The sequence below is a fragment of the Lepidothrix coronata genome, unplaced genomic scaffold, assembly GCF_001604755.1.
Source record: "Lepidothrix coronata isolate B3197 unplaced genomic scaffold, Lepidothrix_coronata-1.0 Scaffold300, whole genome shotgun sequence".
Classification (NCBI taxonomy): Eukaryota; Metazoa; Chordata; class Aves; order Passeriformes; family Pipridae; genus Lepidothrix; species Lepidothrix coronata.
The window spans coordinates 322651-346924 of NW_016690480.1; the positions used below are offsets into that span (position 1 = coordinate 322651).

The 24274-nt window shown below is 37.8% G+C and overlaps 2 protein-coding genes across 7 annotated transcripts in view; one reads left to right on the top strand and one right to left on the bottom strand.

Moving 5' to 3' along the window:
• Positions 1 to 8287, top strand: part of JAZF1 (JAZF zinc finger 1) — a 191485-nt gene extending 183198 nt beyond the window's left edge. The window contains exon 5 of the mRNA XM_017837265.1: positions 5932 to 8287. Within this exon, the coding sequence (XP_017692754.1) occupies positions 5932 to 6108 (177 nt within the window). The 3' untranslated portion in view covers positions 6109 to 8287. The remainder of the gene's footprint in view (positions 1 to 5931) is intronic.
• Positions 8288 to 8790: 503 nt separating this feature from the next.
• The window catches only part of TAX1BP1 (Tax1 binding protein 1), a 53049-nt gene continuing 37565 nt past the window's right edge, over positions 8791 to 24274 (bottom strand). For 4 of the 6 annotated variants that reach the window (XM_017837256.1, XM_017837261.1, XM_017837257.1 and 1 more), the window contains 7 exons: positions 23062 to 23180; positions 21740 to 21865; positions 18554 to 18625; positions 15612 to 15786; positions 15178 to 15326; positions 10603 to 10688; positions 8791 to 9935 (listed from right to left, as the gene is read on the bottom strand). In XM_017837256.1, coding sequence (XP_017692745.1) covers positions 9734 to 9935; positions 10603 to 10688; positions 15178 to 15326; positions 15612 to 15786; positions 18554 to 18625; positions 21740 to 21865; positions 23062 to 23180 — 929 coding nt within the window. In that variant the 3' untranslated portion in view covers positions 8791 to 9733. The remainder of the gene's footprint in view (positions 9936 to 10602; positions 10689 to 15177; positions 15327 to 15611; positions 15787 to 18553; positions 18626 to 21739; positions 21866 to 23061; positions 23181 to 24274) is intronic. The other 2 variants (XM_017837260.1, XM_017837258.1) reach the window with 1 other exon arrangement.

A 24274-nucleotide genomic window follows, 5' to 3' on the forward strand; every position in this document is an offset into this window, starting at 1 on the left:
ATGAAAGTGAAACATTTCTAAATTTGAACGTTGAGCTGGCTGATGCTGTGATGTTGATCACGTGTTGTGATGTGAGGGACAGGAGTGTTGCTTCACATTAATCAGTGCAGAGACAGATGAAATTGTATTGAACAGCTTGGACTTCAGTATGGTATTCTCTAGTCATTCACATTTGGGAACAGAAATAGCATATTAACATACTTTCTCTAAGTAATTTTCTGACGTTTTTGCATGAACTACTGGAAAATTGACTTATACCCTAGAAAAAGCTGCAGTGGTCGGGTCAATTTTATACTTGTTCTATTTTATGGCTTCTCCTTTAAATAACTGACAAGTAGGGACTTAAAAGAGAAGATAAATATGAAATAGAAACATAGGAGAACCAATAGCATTGCAGCTAAAACTGTTAGGACAGGAATGAATAAACTGTGCATGAAACCATGTTGTGGATGAAAATGTGTTTCAGTGATGCTGCAGCTGCAGCTCTGGGCTGGTGGCAGCTCCCACAGCAGCAAATCACAAGACTCAGATTCCTGTACAGATCACTTAATATTAACAATACTTACACAAGCAGTGTACTCGTTTCTTAGTGACATGGAAGTCTTTTTGCAGAGATTATCCCGAACTACGTAGTGTTTATTCTCCAGTTATAGGAAAAATTGAACACCATCTCGGGGCCAGGGCAGAGGGAAAGATGTTTTCAGATTACTTGCAAGTATTGCTTAGCAGATATATCCACGTTATTCAAGATCAGTACTTTTCTTGTGTGTGGTAGAAGCTGTGCCAGACAAAGCATATGGTATAAAAGCTAAATCCCTAGCTCAGGAAGCAAACAAGCCATGGTGATTGTTAGAAGTTGCTGTGCCCAGAGGGCATCTATACATTGCAGAAAACATTCACTTAATGGCAAAGACTAGAAGGAGAACCCTGTAATTTGCTATATCCTGTCTGTTCTCTGTTTGACTGCCAGCCCTCTGTCTTTTTATTGCCCAAATAAGCAAGCTGTTTGTGCCTGCTTCTGCTATCTCACTGCCTTCATCTCAAATGTGTGAGGACTGTCTATAAGGGATGTCTTGTACACCATTAATGTTAGAGCAGTGGGACAGGGAACAAATTAACGACCCCTACAGAGGCTGACAGAGAGCAGCAGCAAATAAAAAGTACCGTATTTTCCTGAGAGACTCACCTCTGTTTAGTCCTGATAGGAAAACACATTTCCTTAAACTCTGCCTCACCTCATTTCTCTTTTCTGTGGGCTCTGTTTCCTCCCTATTTCTTTTCAGCTTATTTTTTTTTCCTTTTTACATTTTTATCTTTGTTTCCTTCCTTTCAGCTTCGTGTCAGCTGTGTTTCTTGTTTCCTCTTTATCTTCCTTCTGTTTAACCCCCTCCTCAGATGAATTATTTGCAGAGCCTGGGTAGGGAGTCCTGTGATCAAAGCACTAGGATTTTCTGGTGGGTATTGGATAATCACAGTCAAGACAGTAAAACAATTATAGTGCTCCAAACAGGAACACGGACATGTACATACAGTAATTGCCAGACTCACTTTACGGCTGAGAAAGGATGCATTCCTTTAGGGAGCAAGGAGGAAAGGAAATACACAGTTTTCTTTTGTCTGGCCTTAGGTGACGTACGTTTGAGGAGCAGAAGTGGTATTTTTAGAGATGTTATTTGTATTAGAGTACTTCTTACAGGACCCAGTAGGGATGGGACACCTTTTTGCAAACAATGTACAAGGATAAAAGATGGCCTCTGCCCTGGAAAGTCATTATGGAAAGGTAAATAAGACAAGAATGAGTACAACAAATACTCCTAAGGAATGGGCTGGGGCGGACAATGGAAACTGTAATAAGAACATGTTTATACACAAGCCCAGATGTGTATCAAAAGACCCTGCTGGCCTCCTGCCCAGCAGTTATCTCCTGGCACTTTCCCATAGGCAGTGCAAATAAAGTCACAAACATTTAGTTCTTCTTCAGGAACTTCATTTTTTCTTTTAAAAATTGTTTGCTTATAATACATATTGGTTCTCTATAGACTATGGCACAGATTTTCTTGAGGAGCCACAGATTCCGAGGGGAGACAAAAAGCACAGGGGTTTTTTTCAGTGATACATAAATTTGTTCGTGGGATAGTCAGAAACAACTAAATTAACCTGGAGCACACTGACTTCTAGATGCTTAAAACACAAGCCTCTGAACTAATTTCTGAAGCTTACTTTCTTCTTTAATTATGACTTAGAGAAGAAATTATAATTATTTTATAGTTTTCTGTTTATGGATTTTTTTTCTTCTTACTGTGATTTGTGTTTGCTGCCTGAAATTTGATTTTTAGAAAACCATCTGCATGATTCAAAGGAACCCAAAGGTGTTATCCTTGTTTCTGTGGAGTTCACCCTCACCAGGTTTTGGACTTACATCCACATTTAGATGCTCTGTTCAGAAATGTGTGGGTATTGAGTAGTTATCGTGCTTTACAAAATACCACCTGTAGGAACTAAAATGGGGATTTATGAATGTGGCAATTAGTTTTCCTTTTATGCAATACCATCCGAGTGGTCTCCAGCTCGAGAGAAGGATATTCAAAATGTGTATATGATTTAGATAAGCTTATTCAGGCAACATCCGAAGAGCAAATGAAGTTTGATACAGCATAGATAGATACAACAAACCCCACAAATAATGCATATATACTACTATAGAGAAAACCCTAGAGTATTTGTCCTAATTTTTCTAATTTGTGCAAATACAGTAATAAAAGAATAATAGATTTCTGTGCATACAAAATGTAGCTTATATGCATGACTTCTTTTTGGCCTTGGGCAAGAGGAGAAGTGGTACCTTCCAAGACTGCCAAGGCATTGGGCTTCTCTGTCTGGAGGTAGTGCGATGAGGGTCCTAAGCCTGTCAGGTGGGGAAAATCCGCAGGAAGGCTCATCTAAGAGTGGTGAGACTCAGCAGAGCTTAGGGAAGGAGAATATTGAAGTAAGAGATGGGGGAAAAGGGAATTTACTTGAAAGGAGCAAGCCAGAGTTTGCAAGTTGAACAGAGGAACTGGACCCGCAAAGAAAACTTCAAGAGGAAGAGCCAGGAGTACAAAAACTTTATATGAATGTCCAAGGCTGAAACAAGAAATCTCCAAAAAAAACCATCTTTTTGCCATCTCTCTTCCTGCTTGGGGAGGGTGGCAGGCTCTTTGCAGTGCAGTGTCTTTGTGAGTCCTGCTGTGCAAGGGGCCCTGCCCAGCAAGAGCCCCTGTGTTCGTGCAAACCAGGCAGTGCCATTCTAAAATTCTCTATCGCCTCCTGATCTTGTTCCAGGTTAATAATTGTTTCCTTCTGTTTAAGATTTTAGATTGCCCTTCTCTACTGCCATCTTCTTCCTCAATCATTTGTGAGAGTAAATAGTGAGCAACCTGAGTAACCAGAGCAATAAAAGTGATGTATGACTTTGGCTGTGGGCTTTGCTGTACCTCAACAAACTCAGCCCAGACGTACAACGAAGTGTTTACATTGCAGCAGTGGAAAAAGTGCTGAAGAGTCCACTGTAACTCTAACAACAGTTTCCTTTTAGACAGGAGTACAGGTCAAATTTCATGTTGTACAAGCTCCTCATGCTCTGCGTGGTTGACTGTTTATCAAACCTTCCATGGCCCAATTCATCCCACATAGGTTTCTGGTTTAGCATTTCCTTAAATTTTTCTGCCTGAAAGTACTTTTCCCCCTTCATCAAAGCATGTGGTGTACAGGAGCTGAGTGGATCGTTAAAAAATCTGTATCAGAAGAGTACCATTGGGATGGAACAGCGAGGATATTTGTGATTGCAGATTTATGGCATCTGTAGCAATTGATAGTAACTCAAAAGAATCTAAAAGTGGTTTCACAGAAAAATTAAAAGTCTAAACAGCTTTTTGTTAGGAAAATAGTGTTATTATAGGGTAAAAGGGCTTAAGGACAGCTTTGTTTTTAAAACTTCACTGCAGCAGCAGAAGTTTAGCAGGTCACCCCCAGATTTTCTCCTCTTTTGAAGGTGCAGGTCCTTAAGGGTACTCAGATGTTGACAGATGCCTTTTGAGAGTCCTCTTGTCAGCCAGTGACGTTCCTTGCCCTCCTCCACCCTAATAATCCTGTTGCTGAGTGGGTGCTGGAAGTTGCAATTGTGTACAAAACCATCTAAAATCTGCCTCTGGATCTCAGATTACTTGCAGAGAATTCATTTTGCTGCTCTCAAGGCTGATGTGTAGCTTTGATGTGCTCTTGCAGTTGTGGTGGTACAGTTTTCTGCCTCTTCTGAGTGCTGTGCACCCAGATATAACCTGCACTGATGGCTCATATTCCTATGTCTTGTTTGTGTTGGAGATGGAAGGTTCTCAGGTCCCACGTCTCAGGAGACAGCTGTGCAGGAGTCTTTCAGAAGTTTTAAGGGTGTAAAGGACAATTCAGGGGCTGGATTTGCAACTTTAAGTGAGGATTCAGTGCCTGGATGCTTTAGAGGAGAGGAGCACAAATTTTTGGGCAGAGCAGTTGCTTGCAGTCTTGTACCATAATTCCCCTTTTCCAACTTGGATATTTGAGACTGTTTTTCTGTGAGTTCCAAGCTGGGGTTTCCATTTACTGTAAGCTGTGCATCGATAAAACTGAACTTGTTGCTTAAAGAGCCAAGGGGACTTTCTGTTGTGTGTAACATCAGGCAACAGTTCAGCAAAGAAATCCCTAAAATGTAATGTAGTGCATTAATCAATATCCAGCTGTTAACTGATTTTTGCTTTTTCTTTTTAAAAACTTCCAAAAAATATGAGATATATATCTGAAAACTTCAGCAAGGACAGAGTATAGCCTTGGAGTTGTCTCTTTTTGTCACAAGTTGTCTTGGTATCTTCTTTGATTTCATCCTCAGAGAAACTCAAATGAAAGACAATCAAAAAATCCAAGTTCTCTTAGTAGGAGCAGATGGGAGACTCCAGTATACTATATAAAGCTGTATCACAACAGCTGTTGAGATCACAATAACTTCTTCCATTTTTGCCAGAAATATGGGAAAAGGAAGACAGGGGAATTATTTTGATATATATCTAGTAAGGTTTTAGGTTGATCTGGCAAAAGTGTGGCTCGTTCCTGCCCTTTCCTGTGTAATGGGGTGTATGTTGTGGTGCTGTGTTTTGCTTAAGTGGGGATCAGTTTTCTTGTTTTAGCTGTGGAATATTCCCAAACAATAGCTATTTTGAAGACGGCTTCTCTGGATTATTTTCTAAGTGTCCTGTGTAACTCTTGGAGTTAAGCATTCCCTGCAGTTAATTCTTTGGAGGCAATGTGTAAACTATCAGAATTTGCTGGTGCCTAAAGACATATCTAGAAACAATGACACAAAATAGAACAGACCCACCATGGGGGGAGCCTCAGCTTTTTGAAGAAGTGTGACTTCAGTCTTCATGCCAATTCTTTGTTTGCTTGTAAACAAACCTCTGAATAAGATTTGTCAATGCTATATGAAAAAGATGTCAGGAAGCAAAGAACATCCATGTGTGAGCCCACTAAATGGTATTCTTCAGAAAGTGTTGTGCGTTGGGAGATAAAAATCAGGATTTCACAGAATACTCTGAGTTGGAAGGGACTCACAATGATCATCAAGTCCAATTCTTAAGTGAATAGCCCATACAAGAATCAAAGCCATAACCTTGGTGTTATTAGCACCACCCTCTAACCAACTGAGCTAACCTAAGGGTAATCTAGGTAGGTAAATTTTGTACATTAGAACCACATCTTCTCCTTGTCCCACCTGGTACCTTGAGGGAACAGTGCATGTGTAACACCCAGGGGGAGCTTCCAGCAATCTGTATTTTTGCCCAGAGCTGTGATCCATTTTTGGTTTTTAACTGGAAGCCAAGCCGTTGTCAGACCTCATCCACTAACGTTTTACTTTCTCACTCACAGAATGTGAATGGTATAAAGTACCACGCCAAGAACGGCCACAGGACGCAAATCCGTGTACGCAAACCATTCAAATGTCGCTGTGGAAAGAGTTACAAGACAGCTCAGGGCCTGCGGCACCACACAATCAATTTCCATCCCCCCGTGTCTGCTGAGATTATCAGGAAGATGCAGCAATAACATGCTGGTCACAAATGTGCCAAGAAATCCTCACCAGCAGTTGCTGATTTTGAGAACAGCCACCTTTTTCAGGGGAAGCATTCAGCAACCCTTTAAAAAATTAAATGCATGCTTTAAAATTTTCTGTAATTTTGGAATGATGTATCTTTGTAGAGTTAATGATTTTGTACATTTGCACATGTTATCATCATACCCATTTTCATTACTTTAAGGTGCTAAAAAAGCTGTAGGTTCTTCAGAACATTTTTCTCCAAAACAAAACAAAAAAAAAGAACTAGGGGGACATTGCGTATTTAGTTGTACTGACGTGTTGAACAGGAGTGCGAGGAGGAGAGCTTGGCACTGACATCCTTTCAAGATTGTAACGTGATGAAGACTTTCGATGCATCTGTCAATGTGTGTGCAAAACCAAAACAGTACCGCCCTCGTCAAACTATAGTTAACATGCCTTACATAACGGAGTTATCAGTGGAGTAGCAAGTCTTTTAGGTAATGGAAATATAAATAAGAAAGAATGTTTAACATAATATGCTAAAAAATATTTTCATACTTAAATAACATACATAAAAAGGTGTGCTTGCTGTATTTTATATTATCTTGCAAATCTTTTTTTTTTTTCCTCCCTCTTGAAATGCTGAAAACCTTGCCATTCAAAATAGTAAACAATCACTTTAGCATTAGCAATTATTTTTTTTTTCCTCTGTACAAGACGTCACATTATGTTCATGCCCATCAAACTTTTGAGGACCAATATCCCAGTCCAACTAAATATTTACCCCTGAACTATCTGTTAAAAAGACACTTGGAAATACTTAAGTGCAAATTTATGTGTGTGTGAGAAACAATTATCTTCATCTCAGATGAAGTTTTGAAGCACTTTGTAGTTCTCTATTGCCAACAGATTTAATGTTTTATGTGTTGCCAATTCTTGCAACTACTGTACGAGCATGTGCCTGTGGTTGCAAATAAAAATGAAAAATTCTGCGCATGATTTAAGGAGGTCCGTTAGTTGTGCTAAGGGAGTTCCAATGCCTCTCCCTCACGTTTCTTGTGTTTTTGAGATTTTCTTTGTGCATTTTTTGCTTCTCATTGTAGGTCACCGCATTCCATTTGGATGTGTCTGTTTAGCTTTACGATTAATTTTGCTGAAATATGACATATGAGCCTTACTGAAGATTAAGTGCTTCTTGCAGCAGGTGGTCAGAGACTGACTTAAAAGCCAACATGAGAGCGCTTCGTGTCTGGACCATACCTGAACATTTGTTGCTTGCCATCCTGCCTTGAGCATTCTTCTCTCACAAGTGCTATTCCTGGAGTTCTGCTGGCCAGGAGCAGAGGTGGGCACTTTCCATCTGCCCTGGCCTGAAACACTTCTTTGCCCGGCAAGGGTTAGGGAGGAACTCTCCGTGTTAACACAGTCATCGCCTTGGCTTAGTTCCTGTTCTTTTAAGTGCAAAAGAAAGCTCACATAAAGGAGGAATGAGCTTTCTCTGTTTTTTTTTTCCAGAGCTTTAAAGCAAAACTGTGTAAGGATGACAATTACCTATTCTCCAGCAGAGTAAAAGTCTCATTAAAACACTTAGGAATCATCCTAATGAATAAGCGTTTAGAACAGCCCAAGTGAAGTGAAACATCACTCTCAGCTCTCAGAGAGGTGACTGTGACAGCAGTGCTGTCAGCTGGTTTTAAAGGATGATCCAGACATGAGAGTTATTAGTACACACAAGGCCCCATGAGGCCACTTCCCACCTTCTGCAGCTTTGGCAACAGATCTGGCCAACAAATATGTTTTGGCTCTGCTCCTAGTGCAAGAACTACAGGCTGGGCGAGTTCGTTCAACAGCTAAACAGTTGTAAAACGTCATTGTTGCATGTAAATTCCTTTCAACTATAAAAATTAAATTCCAGTTTCTATTTACCTATTCATTGTGACAGTATTATTAAACAGGTAAAGATGGGACTATTTTGTTATACTGTGTATAGTGAATGTATTGTACTGTGTCTGTGAAAAGTGTGCTTTAAATTATATTTTCATATGTTTTGTTGGGGAAAAAGTACTTTAAGTTTGAAAGTGACAGAGGTTTGTTTTAGAACTGAAGGCAACTTAAAGAATTCCTGTCAGGAAAGCTGCTTATAAATGTAAATCAAATCACATTTAAAATAAACTGCCTCTGACCTAAGAAGACTGTTCGTTCCTCATTCCTATCCTAAAGAGTTAAGTTCTTGGGCTGTGTATAGTCTTTTATTTGTTTGTTTTACTTAGGTATCATCAAACTCTTAGAGCTTGTTCTAACTGCTTTCATGTGCTGTTGAGTTACAGTAAGAAAAAAATGACAAAATGCTCTTTCGGTACTTCCTTGCTTTACCCTGGGCCATCATCAACATGAAGTTCAGTTACAAAAATCTTTAGACTGCAAATGGCACACGAGCACTGATGAGTAGCTGCTGCCATGTCATGCAGTTTTTAAAAACCCCTGCATAGAACAGGATATTACACATGTTCATGAGGGAACTGCAGACAACAGAAGCTACTCCGAGCCTTAATCCCTGAGTCTCCCTCTCAAAAAAAAAAGAACATAAATAGATGTGAGGAGCATAACAAGCTGAATCACCATTTACTCTATGTAAAGTTTACACTCTGTTTTATTTCAAAATGAGCAGCAGGAAAAAAAGGACCACCGACTCCATGAATAATTCTGCTTTTAATGTAACAAGACTACTGTACAACAAGTGGAAAGCAAATTTACTTAATACAGTTAAAGTAAATATAAAATGTTTAGATATACACACATGTTTTTACTTATTGGAAAGAAATACATAAAGTTAAAACACAGAAGGTTTTTAAAAGCCCTAAGCCAAAAGGAACACAATTCACTGTTGTGAAAACAGAACAATATTGTCTACTGAATGAAACATAATGGCAATTATTTTTTTAAACAATTACTTTTAGGCATTTAAGCACAGCAGTTTCATTCAACTCAAAAACACTGCCTTAAAATATAACATACCTCATTTAGTGTTATCCCTTAAGGCAAACATTCTATATGTAAAACTGAAGTATTTGCCATTCCTTTTGTTGCAAGCCTGGAATCTCACAGTACATGCATCTAGATCTCGGAAGTGTACTAGAAAACTCTATTTTCATAGGGTAAGTAATGTAACTTTCCAATTTAAGTGTTACTCAGAAAAACTACATGGATTTGCTAGGAGAAACACCTGTTATTAATGGTACCGCCACATTTTTAATGGTACCTCAGTTATCAAGGTTAAGAGAAACCACAGGTGTTTTGGTGACCTTTTTTAAATGTAGCTGAAGAGCACCATGAAGCTGGTCTCATTTTTTCTGAGGCTAAGTAATTCCTGTGTCCTTAGAAATTCCACTAAGTAGGGGAAGAAATAGCTACATACACAATAAGGTGGAGGTTTGTGGGTTTCTTTAGTACAATGTTAGGCAGAGAGAGAAGATAACCCTATAGCAGCTTACAGCCACGACTTGCCACTCCCATTAGAGTACATGAGCTTTTAATCAGAAGTTTGCACTGTTACAGAAAGCTGCACTGGTTTTGTTCCATAGGTGGACTACTCAGAAGTGGTGGGTTTTTAAGCTACACTGCAAAACAAAGTATTTAATCAAAATTTAATACGTTCTGATCAAAGTGTGTCTGAACGTGCCTCTCAAACCCTTGCTGGTCATAGTCGGGCGGGAACTGCTCACTGCACATGGGGCACACCTTCCAGTGGCTCTCAACGTGCTCCTCAAACTTGCTCTGATCGTAGTTCGGTGGAAACATCACATCACAGAGAGGGCATTTCTTGTGCACATCAAAACTTCAGGAGGAGGTGGAGAGAAAGAAAAAAGAAAAAAGGAAACTGTTATTTAACCTGTTTTTGAAAACTAAAATTAGGATCCTGCTGCCACGGACATTAAGAGCTTTACCACCAACTTAAATTTGAGCGAACTTTGTATCTAACTATCAAACAGTTAATTTAAATGTTTTTGCTGAAAGCACTCAATACAGTTAAGAGTGGGTTTACACAGGAATTCCAAAATAACCTGGCATTTTAAAAGCAACATAATTTTGACATAATTCCAGCTACCACTGAATACAAATCTATTGAGTGCCTTAATGGCCAAACAGTTTCATGGGAAGCCTCTCTCTCTCTCATAAATGCTTGCTCTTAGCAAACATAACACTTTATAAAAGCTCTAAACTTAGGTTCACAATTAGGTTGGCAAGAGAGGAGAAAAAACAAAAGTTACTCATTCATTTACTGAAAAAATTGTCCAAATTCCATCAAAGTAATGTATAGCACAAACAGCCTGCCCAGTCTCACAGCATATTCTCTGCCAGTTAATTGTAAACCAAACATTCATTGAAAACGCTTGGTAATTTTTCACTTCCACCCCCTACCCTTGAGTAAAAAAAAAAAAAAAAAATCCAGTTCTATAGAAACCTCTCCATGCCCTTAAAGACCAATAAAAGATAACATCTACCTGGAATCAAAGCAGAAACCTGTGCCACGCTCACGCAAGAGAAGACTTGGAGGATCAGGAGCAGAAGGTACAGTGTTGTCATCATCCTATTGAAAAAAAGAAAAGTATTTTAAAGAACAACCCCTACAACCAGCTTTTTTTTTCCCCTCCTCCATGTGCATTTTTGTTATCAAGCATAAATACAGATGAAATTTACCCTCGCTATGTAATCTTTGCAGCACAAATTTTACTTTTGTGCATCTTGGCTCTATTCTGCAATTAGATAATGCAGCACAAAACCAACTCATTTCAAGGTGGAAATACAGGTACATTCGACCAAGATTTTTGGAACTCCAACTCCCAGATAATTTTCCTTTTCATCTCGAAGACACCTTAAATGCCAGAGTTAGTAATTATTTAGCTGATCTACAAAAATGGATGTGCAAAGGACCACATGTAACGGCACACGTGCTCTATGTTTTATACAGATAACTAGTATGCATATACAAACACATTTCATTTTTAGGCTAGTACTTTGTCCTTATGAAGAGTTAATGTACACAGGGCAGTATGGGAAAATTCCCTCAATAATTTTCTTCTCCTGACAACACCTGTTTAGTTTCAACCATTTAACATTTCCATTAAGCAGGCAGTGGGGCCTGCTCTGACAGTTGCTAGCAACAGACAGTCTAACTTGCTTGCTTTGCACCTGCAGTGAAAAGGGCATATGAGTTTTAAAATATTAATTGTTCCTTTTGTCATGAAAGAGATAGGATGGACAGGTGGATGTATTAAAGAAGAAAAACTATTTAAAGTACTGTTGTGCCACAATTTGCTACAGCTTACATAGTGACAAAAACATGACAAATTTGCTGAATACCAGACTGAAGCAAACCACAACTTAACTAAGAAAATTAATGTGCATCTTCCATCAAAAACACAGTTTCACTACAAACACTGGCCAAATTAACAGTAGTTAATCTAATTACTTGTCCAGTACAAACACTCCCCCCCCTTTTTTTTTAAAGACATTTTCCTTGCTGGTAGTTATTTGCCAAGATAAAATTGTTTACATCTTTTGTCATTTCTTTCAGCTTCTGGAAAGTGTGATACCCTACCACATACAAATATAACATTACTCCTTGTTCCATTGGGAGAAACTGATTTGAAAAAGAGTACGATGCTTTCCTCTACACAAGCACACCTGCACTCTCCTACACAGCTGCCCTGCAGGCACCTGCTTCAACAAAAGGCAAGCGCATGTCAAAATAACATTTAAGGATGGAATATCCTAAGGCTACAGCTTTCTCATGACCCAGTTCAATTAACTGTAAAAATCATACTGTGTGTTCCTTATAGCAGCTTCTGACCTGGGCACCGTATGACAATAACTATGTATGTACTGATATTACTCTGTTAAGATATGGAAAGTCTGTCTCTTCAGTGTACTTTTTCTCTTGTCCAAGTTGTAAAGATCAGTTCTTAACCTTCTGTGATGCCTAACCCAAACCAGAAGAATGCAAATGTCTCTGTATTTAGCTGACCTCACAGTGCATGTTACAGAGATTACTGTGTAACCAAGGAATGGTCAAACAGGAACAATGAGAACTTTATCTTAGTCTTGAAAGTACTTCCAAGCTATTCTAATTACAAGTAACAGTAAACAGTATAGTCACTAAGAACTAAAAAATTTCATACACTGCCCTGGGGTAAATTGGAACCTCTGGAAAATATAGAGAGGGTCCCATTGTATTGGACTCCAACAGCTGTCTATTTCTGTCATTTCACTCCTTTAGGGCCCTTGACCTCTCTACAAGAAGTCTGGTCTCCCAAGAGGTACCTGGATACCAACTGCTCCTTTTATGTCCCCCCGATCTGACCCTGTCAGCCAATTGCTAATAATGCATAGTGGGTTTTTTTGCTAGAAGAAAGGCCATTTTGGAGTCATCTCAAAAAATATCCTGACCTGGTTCTCAGTTGCCAGGGGTTACACTCTCCATCCCCCACAAATTCACTGCGACTAACAACATTGTTTAATAGTCTCAAGATAGTTATTCTGGGCTTGCTGCCAACTGTAATCAGGACTACATTTCTAGAACTCACACTTCAGTATTAAATATATATATGTGTGTGTATGTGCGTGTGTTTTGTTTATGGATCTCTCCTGTACTGCTAGAAATTCTTTGCTCCAAATGATTACATTTTGGTCAATTACGGGAGCATGAGCAAATGGAAAGTTAGTGTCGAGTAGATGCGGCAGGAACGTGCGGCAAGTCAGCTATTCCACACAGAATCACCGCTGTGCGCGTGCTCATCTGGCACGATTAACACAGACCAGCTTATCCCTCTCAGAAATCACACTTTAATTGGCCTAGGAGTTCCGAAACCCAAAGCTATGCAGATTCCGGAACGTCTTCAAGTCATACAGAACTGATGTTTTTTTATGTCAACCAAATACATGGAAGTGCCCGTTCCTAAGGAACAAAGTTTTGGGAGAAACAAAACTGGAACACAACAGCACAAAAATTCTGATGCATTTGCACATCTTGTCTTATATTAGTTTATGAAATTAAGAGCATTGTAGTCACTTCCACCTCTTCATGGTTCAAAAGATCTGTCATCTTAGATAAATAAAGTAGACATGTTCATTATCACAGGTAAATCACTACCAAAACAGCCATGAAGTGGTGGAAGTGACTGTGACACTCCTAATTTCTTAAACTAATATTACACATAGTAATAGGAACGTGGAGACCAGGATGGCAGAAGTCCATACAATGGTGGTATTTTAAACAAAGCAGCAAGCCTACTAGTCCTTTTCTTATGGGAAGGAATTCTCCTCCAGCGAAAGGCTCTATATCCTGCTGGTTGAAAAATGCAGAGAACTACATCTTTAATAGCTTATTTTTAAAAACACTCCAAGAAATTACAACCCCTTCATATTTATTATTTTATATTTGNTTCTGCACAAATGACAGACTCTTCTTTATAATGAATCGCTTATATATGTGGAAGTTTCCCGTGGTTATTTCTTTACCTCCTGCCTTAGAACTGTTTTATCTTTGGCATATTACTAAGTCTTCCTAGAAAGAGTCCTGCAGCTTCTCATTTCCAGGTAAATTTGTACACTACATATACAGTCTATCTGGGTAAGGAGAAAGCAACTGATTCTCAATTGCAAGTAAAAAAGACACAAATTATTTGATTTAAAGGCACCTTTTCTCAAACTGAACTTTATTTAAGCCTGTTATATTCCACCTCATTACAAAAATCCAAGATGTGTCTGCAAATGAGCACAAGACTCTAGCACTGTTTCTCTTGGGTTTGCAAGAGGGCAAAGCACATAGATCAGAGAGAACACCCTGCTAATTAAACTGCAGCAGATGACTAAAGAAGAGAAGAGCTTGTCAGATGTAATAGCTACGTCAAGAATGATCAGATTAAATACGCGAAATGTGAGGTGAAGGTGGGGAACAGCATTAAGCTCACATTCTAGATCTTGAACAGGCTGCAAAAGTTCTGACAGTTTCTCTAATTATTCACAGTAATGGACATTGGGAGCAAAAGGTAGGAGGGAGAAATACATTTTTCTCCATTATAGGTGCTGAGCACCAGGGCTAAAATCATGCCTGTCTGAACACTGATCGGTTTCTGCAAAGGTTAATAGCAATTAAATGTGGCAAACTAGACTAAATGAGAAACAGGTCATGATACCACTGTACTTGCAAAGAGCACAATACTTTGCAGAAAAGTATTTCTTGTTTAATATTTTTGAAGATGCAAGAGTACTTGGAATAAGAAAGAGTAATAGGTTTGTTCCTGTTCAAATGAAGACATACAGTCCAGTTTATTACAGAAGCCAATTTTTTATACCAGAATATATATAGCAGTTAACTGTACTAAAAAGAAAGCTAACCAGTTTCCACTTAAAACATACAAAGCCTTAAAAAAAAAAATCAGTGAAAATATATCACTTTCAGTTTAATCAGCTTTAGATAAGAGTCAATTAGCTCTTCCAAATACATGTCCAACAGCAAAAAGCATTGAAAATGGAAATTAATAAATGCAGATTTGCAGAAAACAAAAGATTAATACATTAGAATATAGTATCTAATAGGATACCAATTTACATTCAGCATTTAACTGAAAATACTGGCATCTGAATCCTTTACATTTTTATTTGTTTTGTTACAATTTAGTTCCTACATTCATATTATAAAATGAATAAGACAGGGCTATGTTTTGAGCTCTCATTCTACCACACACGAGAAAAATCATGAGTTGAGATTACTTGTATTTTTCCACTTCATTACTTAAAAAGATTAGGAAGCTACTGTCCTAATAACAAAATAAGCTGTCAGTAACTCAAGAGATTAGGGGAACAAGTATGATAAATACGATAAATAGATGTGCAGAGTTTTCTCCTTCAAAGCAAGCAAAATTCACCTAAAACATTTTTCATGGAAAAGAAAAATCAGTTCTGGATTTACATAACAGTAAATCAGGCTTATCAGATACTGAAAACCTATGTGAGACTCTTGACAACTCATTAGTAAACTTCTCAAGGAAAAAAAAATAATAAAAAAGGTAACTTGCATTGCTGTCCTCAGGATCTTCTAAACCATCAGGCCGACTGAGATTGCGTGAAGGCTGGCTACACACTACATCATCTTCTAGCTCCCAAAAGGCAGTTCTAACAGGTGGTCTTTGGATCTCATCAGGATTAAAAGCACCATCTGCTCCATCTGAAGAAAAATTAATTAGGGCATCTTTGTTCAACCTTACCTTTAAAAAGGGTTAAACACATTTTTTGTTTAGGTAATATAAAACAATAGGAGAGAAATCACCTTTTTTCCAAAGGTGTTTAAAACTGTAACTCATTGATTTTAAGCAGTAAAATAAAGGCACTTAAAGGCTCTGTAAAACAGTCTAAAGACTGTTGGTACTTAAACCTGCATTAAATGAGGCATTGCTTTAGAAACAGTGAGGGAGAAATTATACTGGGGGTGAGGTGTGTGAAATTTACTTACCTCTTCTTTCCTGAATTGCATAAGGGTTTCCATACTGCAGTACTGGTAGTCGACTTGGCACTGCAGGAACTGGTCCATTTTCCTCTGAATACGGGTTGCGAAAATGTAACGCCTGCTGTGAAATCTGTCCTTCCATCATCCTTCCAGCTTGATCTCCTGGTGTCCTGCCAAGTTCCTAAATAATGCAAAGTTTAAAATGTAATTAACCTATGGAGTACTAGCAAAATTTGAAATGGTTATGAAATATGTTTTTAAAAAAAAAAATCTAGCCTCCCTATTGTCTTTTCATCTTGATCTAATGCCAAGTATACCATACATACCAAAAATAGTCAGTGAAGAAAATACAAAGAAGATATTTTAGAAGAAATATTATTTTTTCTTAGTTTGTCATCAGTTAATTCAAATTACATAAAGAGAACTGCCACAAGTTTCAAGAAGTATCTGCATTCTTTTAACAATGAAGAAATTTTAGCTCAATCAGTAAACAATGGGTAGATTAAAAATAACAACTAGAGATAATGTGCAGTGGGAAAGGTTTTTAAAAGTTACAATTATAAATAAAATAATTTTTTTTCTTCATATCATACCATACCACTCAAGAATGCAGCATTTTACTATGTGGAGCACATATATGTACATACTTAATGTAATTCCATATGAATTCATGAGTGACAGACATTTATAGAACTACTAAGTACATTGCACTGGATCCCTTCTGATATTCAACACCAATGGTATCAGAAAGACAATATTCTTTCAGAAATGCTCAAACAGAACTCTTCAAAAACTTAATACACTTAAAATTCTAGACTCTTGCATATAAACCATAAATATGATAATAACTACAAACTATAAAAGGGATTTTATAACTTTTAAACCGTTAAAACTCCAAGCCAATATATACGTTAAAAGACACTAATTAAAGTGACTTAAGTGTGGTCAGTGCATCAGCTATAATTTATCCAAAAGTCTTTCTCATCCTTCCATTCATCAAAATGGGTTAAGGGATAGAGAGCAGTATGCCAAGAACATCAAAAGGAATATGCCATTGAAATTCAGAACAAGCAAAAAATTCTGAGATCTAAATATGGAAAAAATAATTAAAAAATTGGGACTGTTAAGGGAGATATGATTTCCAGTAATTTTGTTCTTTCTGGGTAGCATTTTCTTCTGGGTTCATGTTTAATATTTACTGATGTAATGTTAATAAAACCCTCACAGATTGAAGAGTGTCTTTTCCACAAAAGACTTTAAATTGAAACTTAAACCCAAAGCTTCAATTAATGATTCAACTACACGAGAACTAAAAAGTCTGATACTAAAAGGAACAACTCAATCTTTTTCTTCTTCCAAACAGGTAAACTTCAGACCAACCTCTTGAACAGAAAAATGCAAAAATCAGTAACAAATCTGCAATAACTACTCTGAAAACAAAACATTACTCAAATGCAAGAAGACTTCGTGCAGTGGATGGCATTCCTGCCCATGGCAGGGGGTTGGAACTGAATTATCTTTAAGGACCCTTCCAACCCAAATCATTCTATGATTCTAGGAAGATGGAAACTATACATCTATTGTTATATAAGTACTATCAGGATTCAGACATAAAAAACTTCAACTCCAACAGCAACAGACATAAAAAACTTCATTTTCAAACAGCAAAAAACTGGTATCTACAAATGATAAGCCAGCTTACAGGAAGTGCTCTTTTTGGAGCACTTGCCATAAACACAGTAGAATTTGTTTTCTTTCTAAAAAAACCTTCTAATACAGGACAATGCAATTTCTGCCTAACATCCTCCTTTAGATATTATATAAAGTTATGCTAACATTACTTCAGATTTATAAACTGAAATGCAGATGATTAAAATCATGAGGGTTGAAAAACGAGGATTGTGTCTTTAAGTTTTAGTGAGTATGCAAAATCTAAATAATTTATCTTTACTCAATACAAAGCAGAAACAATTAATTATCAATGAAATTAAGATTTTTCTTTTTAAAACCAATTTCTTATGCAATATGGAAGCAGTTTAAAATGAGAGGCAGTGGCACTAATACTTTAAGATTAAAATTAAAACAGAATGTAGATCAAAGTGACTGTAAATAGCTGCTGCAAAATAGCCTTAGCCAGAAGTTGGATAGCTAGGGTAGAGACTGATTAAAAAAAAAAAAATTAAAAAAATCAAAGTCTATCAAAGTATGTAAATAAAATAGAAACAAAGTAATTTTATAGGTTTGAGGAGACAGCAAATGAACATTTTGATTGAGCTATGTTTGGTGACATTTATAAACAAACACTGATAACGGAGCATAAATTGAAAAGCTGCTTACTATCACGTGCTTAACCTTTTAAATCGTGGTTCCAGCCTAGCAAGGCACTTTGATTCTTCTTTGTAATGTAAATATCTATAAATCTGGTAAACAAAATTCCAAGCTTTTATAAGCTCCATACATTATTATTATTACCATTGTTGTTCGTATGTGTGGTATTTAAAATCACTCTCTCCAGCTAAACTAGATTCATCAAAACTCAAATTTTAATTTGCTTTCTTCTGCACTAGAAAACTATGAGAGATCTATTAAAAATTACATCCTTGGTTAAAAAAAAAATAAAGTAAATACCAACTACTTGACAATCTAGAATTTTAAAAAAACACTTAACTAGCTTAATCTGAAAGATTAGTTTAGTTTCAGTTTATCGGTATGAAAATCCCTGGTTTTACTAAGTACCTGTTCATACTGGAATTTTAAAGTAGTCATATAAAAATAAAGTTTTAAGGAACAATCCTAATTTTTGCGCAGTATCACGCAATACTATCTGAATGTAATAAAGACACTTTATTATTTCACTTTTCAGTAAAACCTAGCTTTCATTAATTGCCACATAATACCCTAGAGGTACTTCAACATTAGCGTTAATATTTCAGAATGTCTGACAATACCTTCTCACTGGTAAACAGTTCCAACTGTGATGCCAGTTCCTTTATTCGTCTCTCTTTTTCTGCCAGCTGAATCTACATGAAAAGAAGTTTAAAATTCCTGTATTAGTGGATAGAAACTCTTTCACTATTAGTAAATCCATGTGAAATGTGAAAACAAAGTTCCCTGTTTAAGTTCATCTTTAGATGGAAATAGTTTCGTCTACTACAGCTATATGCAACATCCAGCACTACTGCAAATCAAACCCAACAATTCTCACAAAGTTTATCTGCTGGATAACAGCTGCACATTAGCAGCCTTTTCTTGCCAACTTCAGAAAACAGTTGTGGAATGATAAAATTCTATGTTAAAAATGAGGATCAGTATCAGTGACACTAATGGCAGGAGGGACATCACTGCCCAGAAACAGCTGAAGGTTTGCAAGCCTCATCTCATTATTTCTGAAGAAATCTGTTGGCATTTCAGTGATTTATTTCATTCACATCTCTCCAGCTCTTAGGTCTCACCACAGAACTGAGAGAACCAAAACGTCCTCCTACCTCAAAGAAACGAAATTTCTTTGACAAACATCTACCTTGTGTCTCTATTGGGTGCTGTGGTGGTTTGGACCTTGGTTTTTCCCCCAGAGGCTGAAAAGTGGTAGACCCCAAGGGGTGGAAACCCCTGGATGTTATGAAGTTTTGCCCAATGGGCGCTCCTGCAAAAATGTAAACATATCACAAGCTCACCGGAAGAGATGAGTTGTAGTTTGGGGTTGTTGAGGAGTGGTGGCCATGTTGTGAGCCACGAGGAAGGGGCTCTGAGCCCCTCGGGGGCCTCTGGGGCCCCCAGCCCCAGTTGGGGGCTACAGAGATTTGGAACAGTGCTAGACTGGACTAAGTGTCTGCAGTATGCTGGGAGATGTTTTTCTCCATGGGCACAGAGCAGCAGCCGGCACTGACCAGAGAAACAGTGGCACAGAGCCAGGACAGATAAGACCTGAACCGGAGAGGCAACAGAGACATGCAGCATCGCAGAAAGGACTCCTGGAAGGAGAGAGAGAGAGAGCCAGCAGCAGAGCTACAGAGTTTGGGGTAAGACTGATACCAGACCCCAAAACTCCCTTGAGACCCCTCGTAGAGAAGAGGGACATGGACTCCTATTTTGGAGAGTAGTTTTGGACATGCAGCACCGGAGAGAGAGGAGCTGAGAAGCTCAAAGCTGTCCCGGAGCTGGACCAAGACAGTCAGATGGAATGCAGAGGGGGTGACCTTGGCTCCCCCCTCGCACTGCTGCCACGGTGGCAGCCTGAGAACAGGGCACAGAGGCCCTGCAGGAGCCTGAGTCTCCTGGAGATACCAGACCGTCACGAAGACCCCCCTGTGTCTTCGTGATATGACGTGGTGAAACGACCTTGTCTGGGGTGATGAAGTCCACGGAAGACCCCTCGGTTGTGAGGCGATGGGGCCGAGAGAGGCTTGGATACCTCCCTCGTGAGTGCTGGCAGAAAGCCAGCCACAGCTGCTGCATACATGAGAAGAAGAAACCTGCTGCCTTGGAAGATACTGCTGCTGTTCAGAGACTGGAAGGGATCTGTCCTTCTTTCCCTCCTGGACTTTTATTTGGAGGGGAGAAGAGATCTGATAATTGTAAATACATATGTCATGGTAGAGATATTGTGATTGTGTGTATAATGTGATATGGTATTTATTTGTACAGTCACTGTAATATATTCCCTTTCCCCCATTTGGAGTCTGGTGTGCTTTGTCTGGAAAAACCCATCTCACATTAGGCTGAGATGTGGGAGGGGGCTTAGACTAGGGGATTGGATTTTGAGGCTATCTCAAACCATGACAGGTGCTCTGGGAGAAGATAAAACTGACACATTGCATAATTCTTCCTTGCTTCAAAATGATGATTTAAATAATCTTTCTCTACAAAAGGCTGGTTTATTTGTATTCTACTTACTTTGGAGACTGCCTCTACCTCGTTTTTCTAACATCTGTGCGCAATGCTTGGCATAATTACATATCAATTTTTTTTTAATTCTGAAATTCCCTCTCCTAGCTCAGGTCAAGGGAGCAAAATCTTCTGACTAGGGAAGAAAAACTCACTTTTACTCCACCACCTGCACTCCCCTGAATGATAACAAGTTTTTAATTGCAGTCAAAACGTTTTGAATTCTGGAACTAATTATTTATTATGCCTGCTGTTGAGAAGTTAAACTTATTTCACACTGAATTATGCATTACAAGTGATCATTGCTAATTAGTAAAAAGAAAATAAGTTGGAAAGAGTTGTGCGTTTTATAAAATTGAAATTAGAACTTCGGTGTCAGAAAAAGATGGCCTACGAAGTGCTTAAACTGTAGAGGAATTCAGCATTTTATAAACAGAAAGTCCTGTAATTTCTAACAAAAAAGGGTTCGTAGTAGAACCAATGCAGTCCCAGTTCAGTTCATTGCTCATCACAATGGGCAAAATGTGCAACTATCCTGTCAACAGCACTATCACCATTATGCTGAGAACGAGCATAAAAGCTGGTCTTACAGACATTTTTTGCTCTTATCTCGTCCCTACTGACCTAAAAAGCTAATTCAACATAAGCATTACTATCAGGTAACCTCAAAGATTAAGGCCTCTTGTAAGCTAAAGCTGCCCATTATGCTTGACTTCCTGGTGAATGTGTTACCTCACTCTACCAAGACTATAGCTGAGATCCTCCAAATTAAATAATCACATGATGATTTTAAAAACAATGTATCATTCATCTTCTGTCTCTCTAGTTAATTAATATAAAATGCATTAGACATTATTACCCTGGCAGTGCTACATGCAATATGAAGATTTCAGACAAACACACCAATCAATATTCCTGTTAGTATTACAGTAAGCAGCAGGAAAACAGAACTCTCTTGCCCTTTTTTCCCTTAATACAAGATTAAAGTCATTTAGAGGTTTGTCTAAATCGACAGTATTAAAAGACTGATAGCCATCTGGGAGTATACTTAGCAGATCTCTCTTACTTTTAAAAAAGCATTACAAGACTCTGTTGCTTCAATAAGTGCAAACCAGAGTTTCTATTAACAGCAAAAATATAATCAGTGTGCTTTCTTCATTAAAATTCTTCATTACTTGAACCATCAGAAATAAACAACCATGTTAAGAATATGTAACCATTCATTGTCATAAACAAAATATGTAACTTACTTTATACTGATCCTCCATTGCTGCTAGCTGCAATTTTATACCCTCATTGATTTTCACTTGTTCTTTCCACTTCAGCTCCAGTTTAGCCAGTTCATCAGCATAAACACTGCATTTCATCTTCTCTTCCTGAAGTAGTTTATACCATGGCATTAAATATTTATAATTTTAAAAGATTTCCCCTCCCGCCCCCAACAAGGTCACCATGTTAACTATGCTTTTAGAACGAGACCATTTAAAAATGGCTTCTCCAAGAAATCAAGCCTGACTCCAGACTTTGAAGGGGTCAAGACCACTGAATATTCTATATATGCTTTTTTTTTCTTGACTTTTCAACAAGCTGATATTCCTCTTTAGCTTCATGGTTTCAAGTTTCTCTGAACCCTAATACTACTACTCATGATTACTCTTTTAAGTATCTCACTTCAATACAAAACCTTTCCCCAAGCAACTTTTACAACCTAAATATCTTTCATCCAGAAGGTCAAAGGCAAAGCTTTCCTCAAACATCAATATGGAAGAAATAGCCAGCAGAAGCCAATGCAGGCTCTCCATGGACAGGGTTATGAGCAGAATTACAGGACAGTTATTACCTCCTGGAGAACTTATTACAATAGAATCATATAATTGTGATAAATAAAAGAAACTATGAAAACAGACAAGACAACACCCAGAAAGCATTTCTTAAACTGTTGTCAACTTTTCACCAGCATCACTGATACAATACTCCGTCATACACACACCCAAACTGCTTAAATGAAAATCAAGTTAAGACTGATGGATACTGATATTTGAAGAGTATCATTGTTTTCAAGAGTATTACTATTGTGGCTAGAGCACTACCGTTGCCAACTCTGGTCTGCTACATAAACCCCTTTATGTATGACTGAGCCCACTCAGATGTCAAATCACTGTAAAAGCCATGACAGATATGGAGAAGTTACTACACTAGGACAGCATATCAGATCAACCCTGCTATACTTATTCCAAACATCAGTTGGCTTTCAACAACGTGCTGTATTTGGTTTATTTATTACACTTTACGTAAGAATATAAACCATTCACAACTTTAAGCATACTTGTTTTGCTCATTTGTTTTACTGCACCTGGGTTTTCCTGAGGGATCCTTGTCTCGACTCTCTAACACCACAGGTAGTCAAGAGCTGATTTAATAAAAATGTGTTTTCTAATGTTAAGATTTTTACCATAATCACAGTGTATCACACAAACAAGGAAGGCAACTCAGCTGGGTAGGCTTTGTGATTTTAAGACTTAGCACCTATAGCTACATTTTGTTCAGTTTTCTGAAGAAGCCATTTACTTACTGCCAACATTTGCTTGCATTTCTTATACTTCTCTGCTCTCTCAGCAATTTCTTTATTCATTTCACGTACTTGTTCCTTTACCGCGAATTCCGAAACTATGTCGGATGAAATGGGGCTAACTGCGAACATTGAAGAAAAAACAAGAATACCGATTTTTTGGTTCCATAAATAAAGTTTGTATAAGAGAGATGACAGACCAAATTTGACAGTGCCCCATGTTATCCAAGCAAATGGTTAACCAGAGACAATCCGCATAATGTGGTCAGTGCTACATAAGATCAGCAATCCTACTGGCATGTCTGTGTTCAGTTCTATGCACTTGGAGGTGAACATAAATACACACGTACATCTACTTTCCAAAAAAAAATAATAAACAGCAGAATATGTTATGATATCATTCTTAATATTTTATTCTTATATAAAAATATGAACTGCCTCAGCAAACCACTTCGTCCCATATTATAACTGAGCTTGCTGGGATTGTATGTTTAAAGAAACACTTTTACTGTATTTACTTTAGACAGCAGGAAATTACAGAAATTACAACCTATAGCCTCTACAAACAGCAAGAATCTATGAATTATAAAGTAACGAAAAAAAAATATTCAGCATTTACTAGCATTTATCAATTCAAACTGAATAATAAAAGCATTGAACGGTTTCGGTTGGAAAGGACCTTAAAGAACATCTAGTTCCAACCACCCCCCGCTGTGGGCAGGAACATCTTCCACTAGACCAGGTTGCCCAGAACCCCATCCAACCTGGCCTTTAACACCCCAGAGATGGGGCATCCACAATTCCACTGGGAAGCCTGTTCCAATGCCTCACCACTCTCATAGTGAAGGATTTCTTCTTTAGTTTTAAACTATTACATATCTAAGTTTTAGAAGATTATTTTTGTAACAACTTAATAGTTCATTAAAATTATAAACTTAAACATTTTCTAATAAACCATTACTGCCTATAAAACATGAAAACAGGTGGTAGACTTGATCTTGCCATCACATAATCAGAACTTTCAATTGGATTAGATTTTACAGTAGAATGCTACAGTGGATAGTCATGATAACATGACTGCAAGATTACTGTGCTATTGTACACAAACTGAAACCTTGGATTTTTTTTTTTTAATTAATTATTAGCTTGGCAAAACCATCTGTGTTAACTATTGAGCAGAAATGCAAGAGTTCAGTCCTACTGAGATTAATAAAGA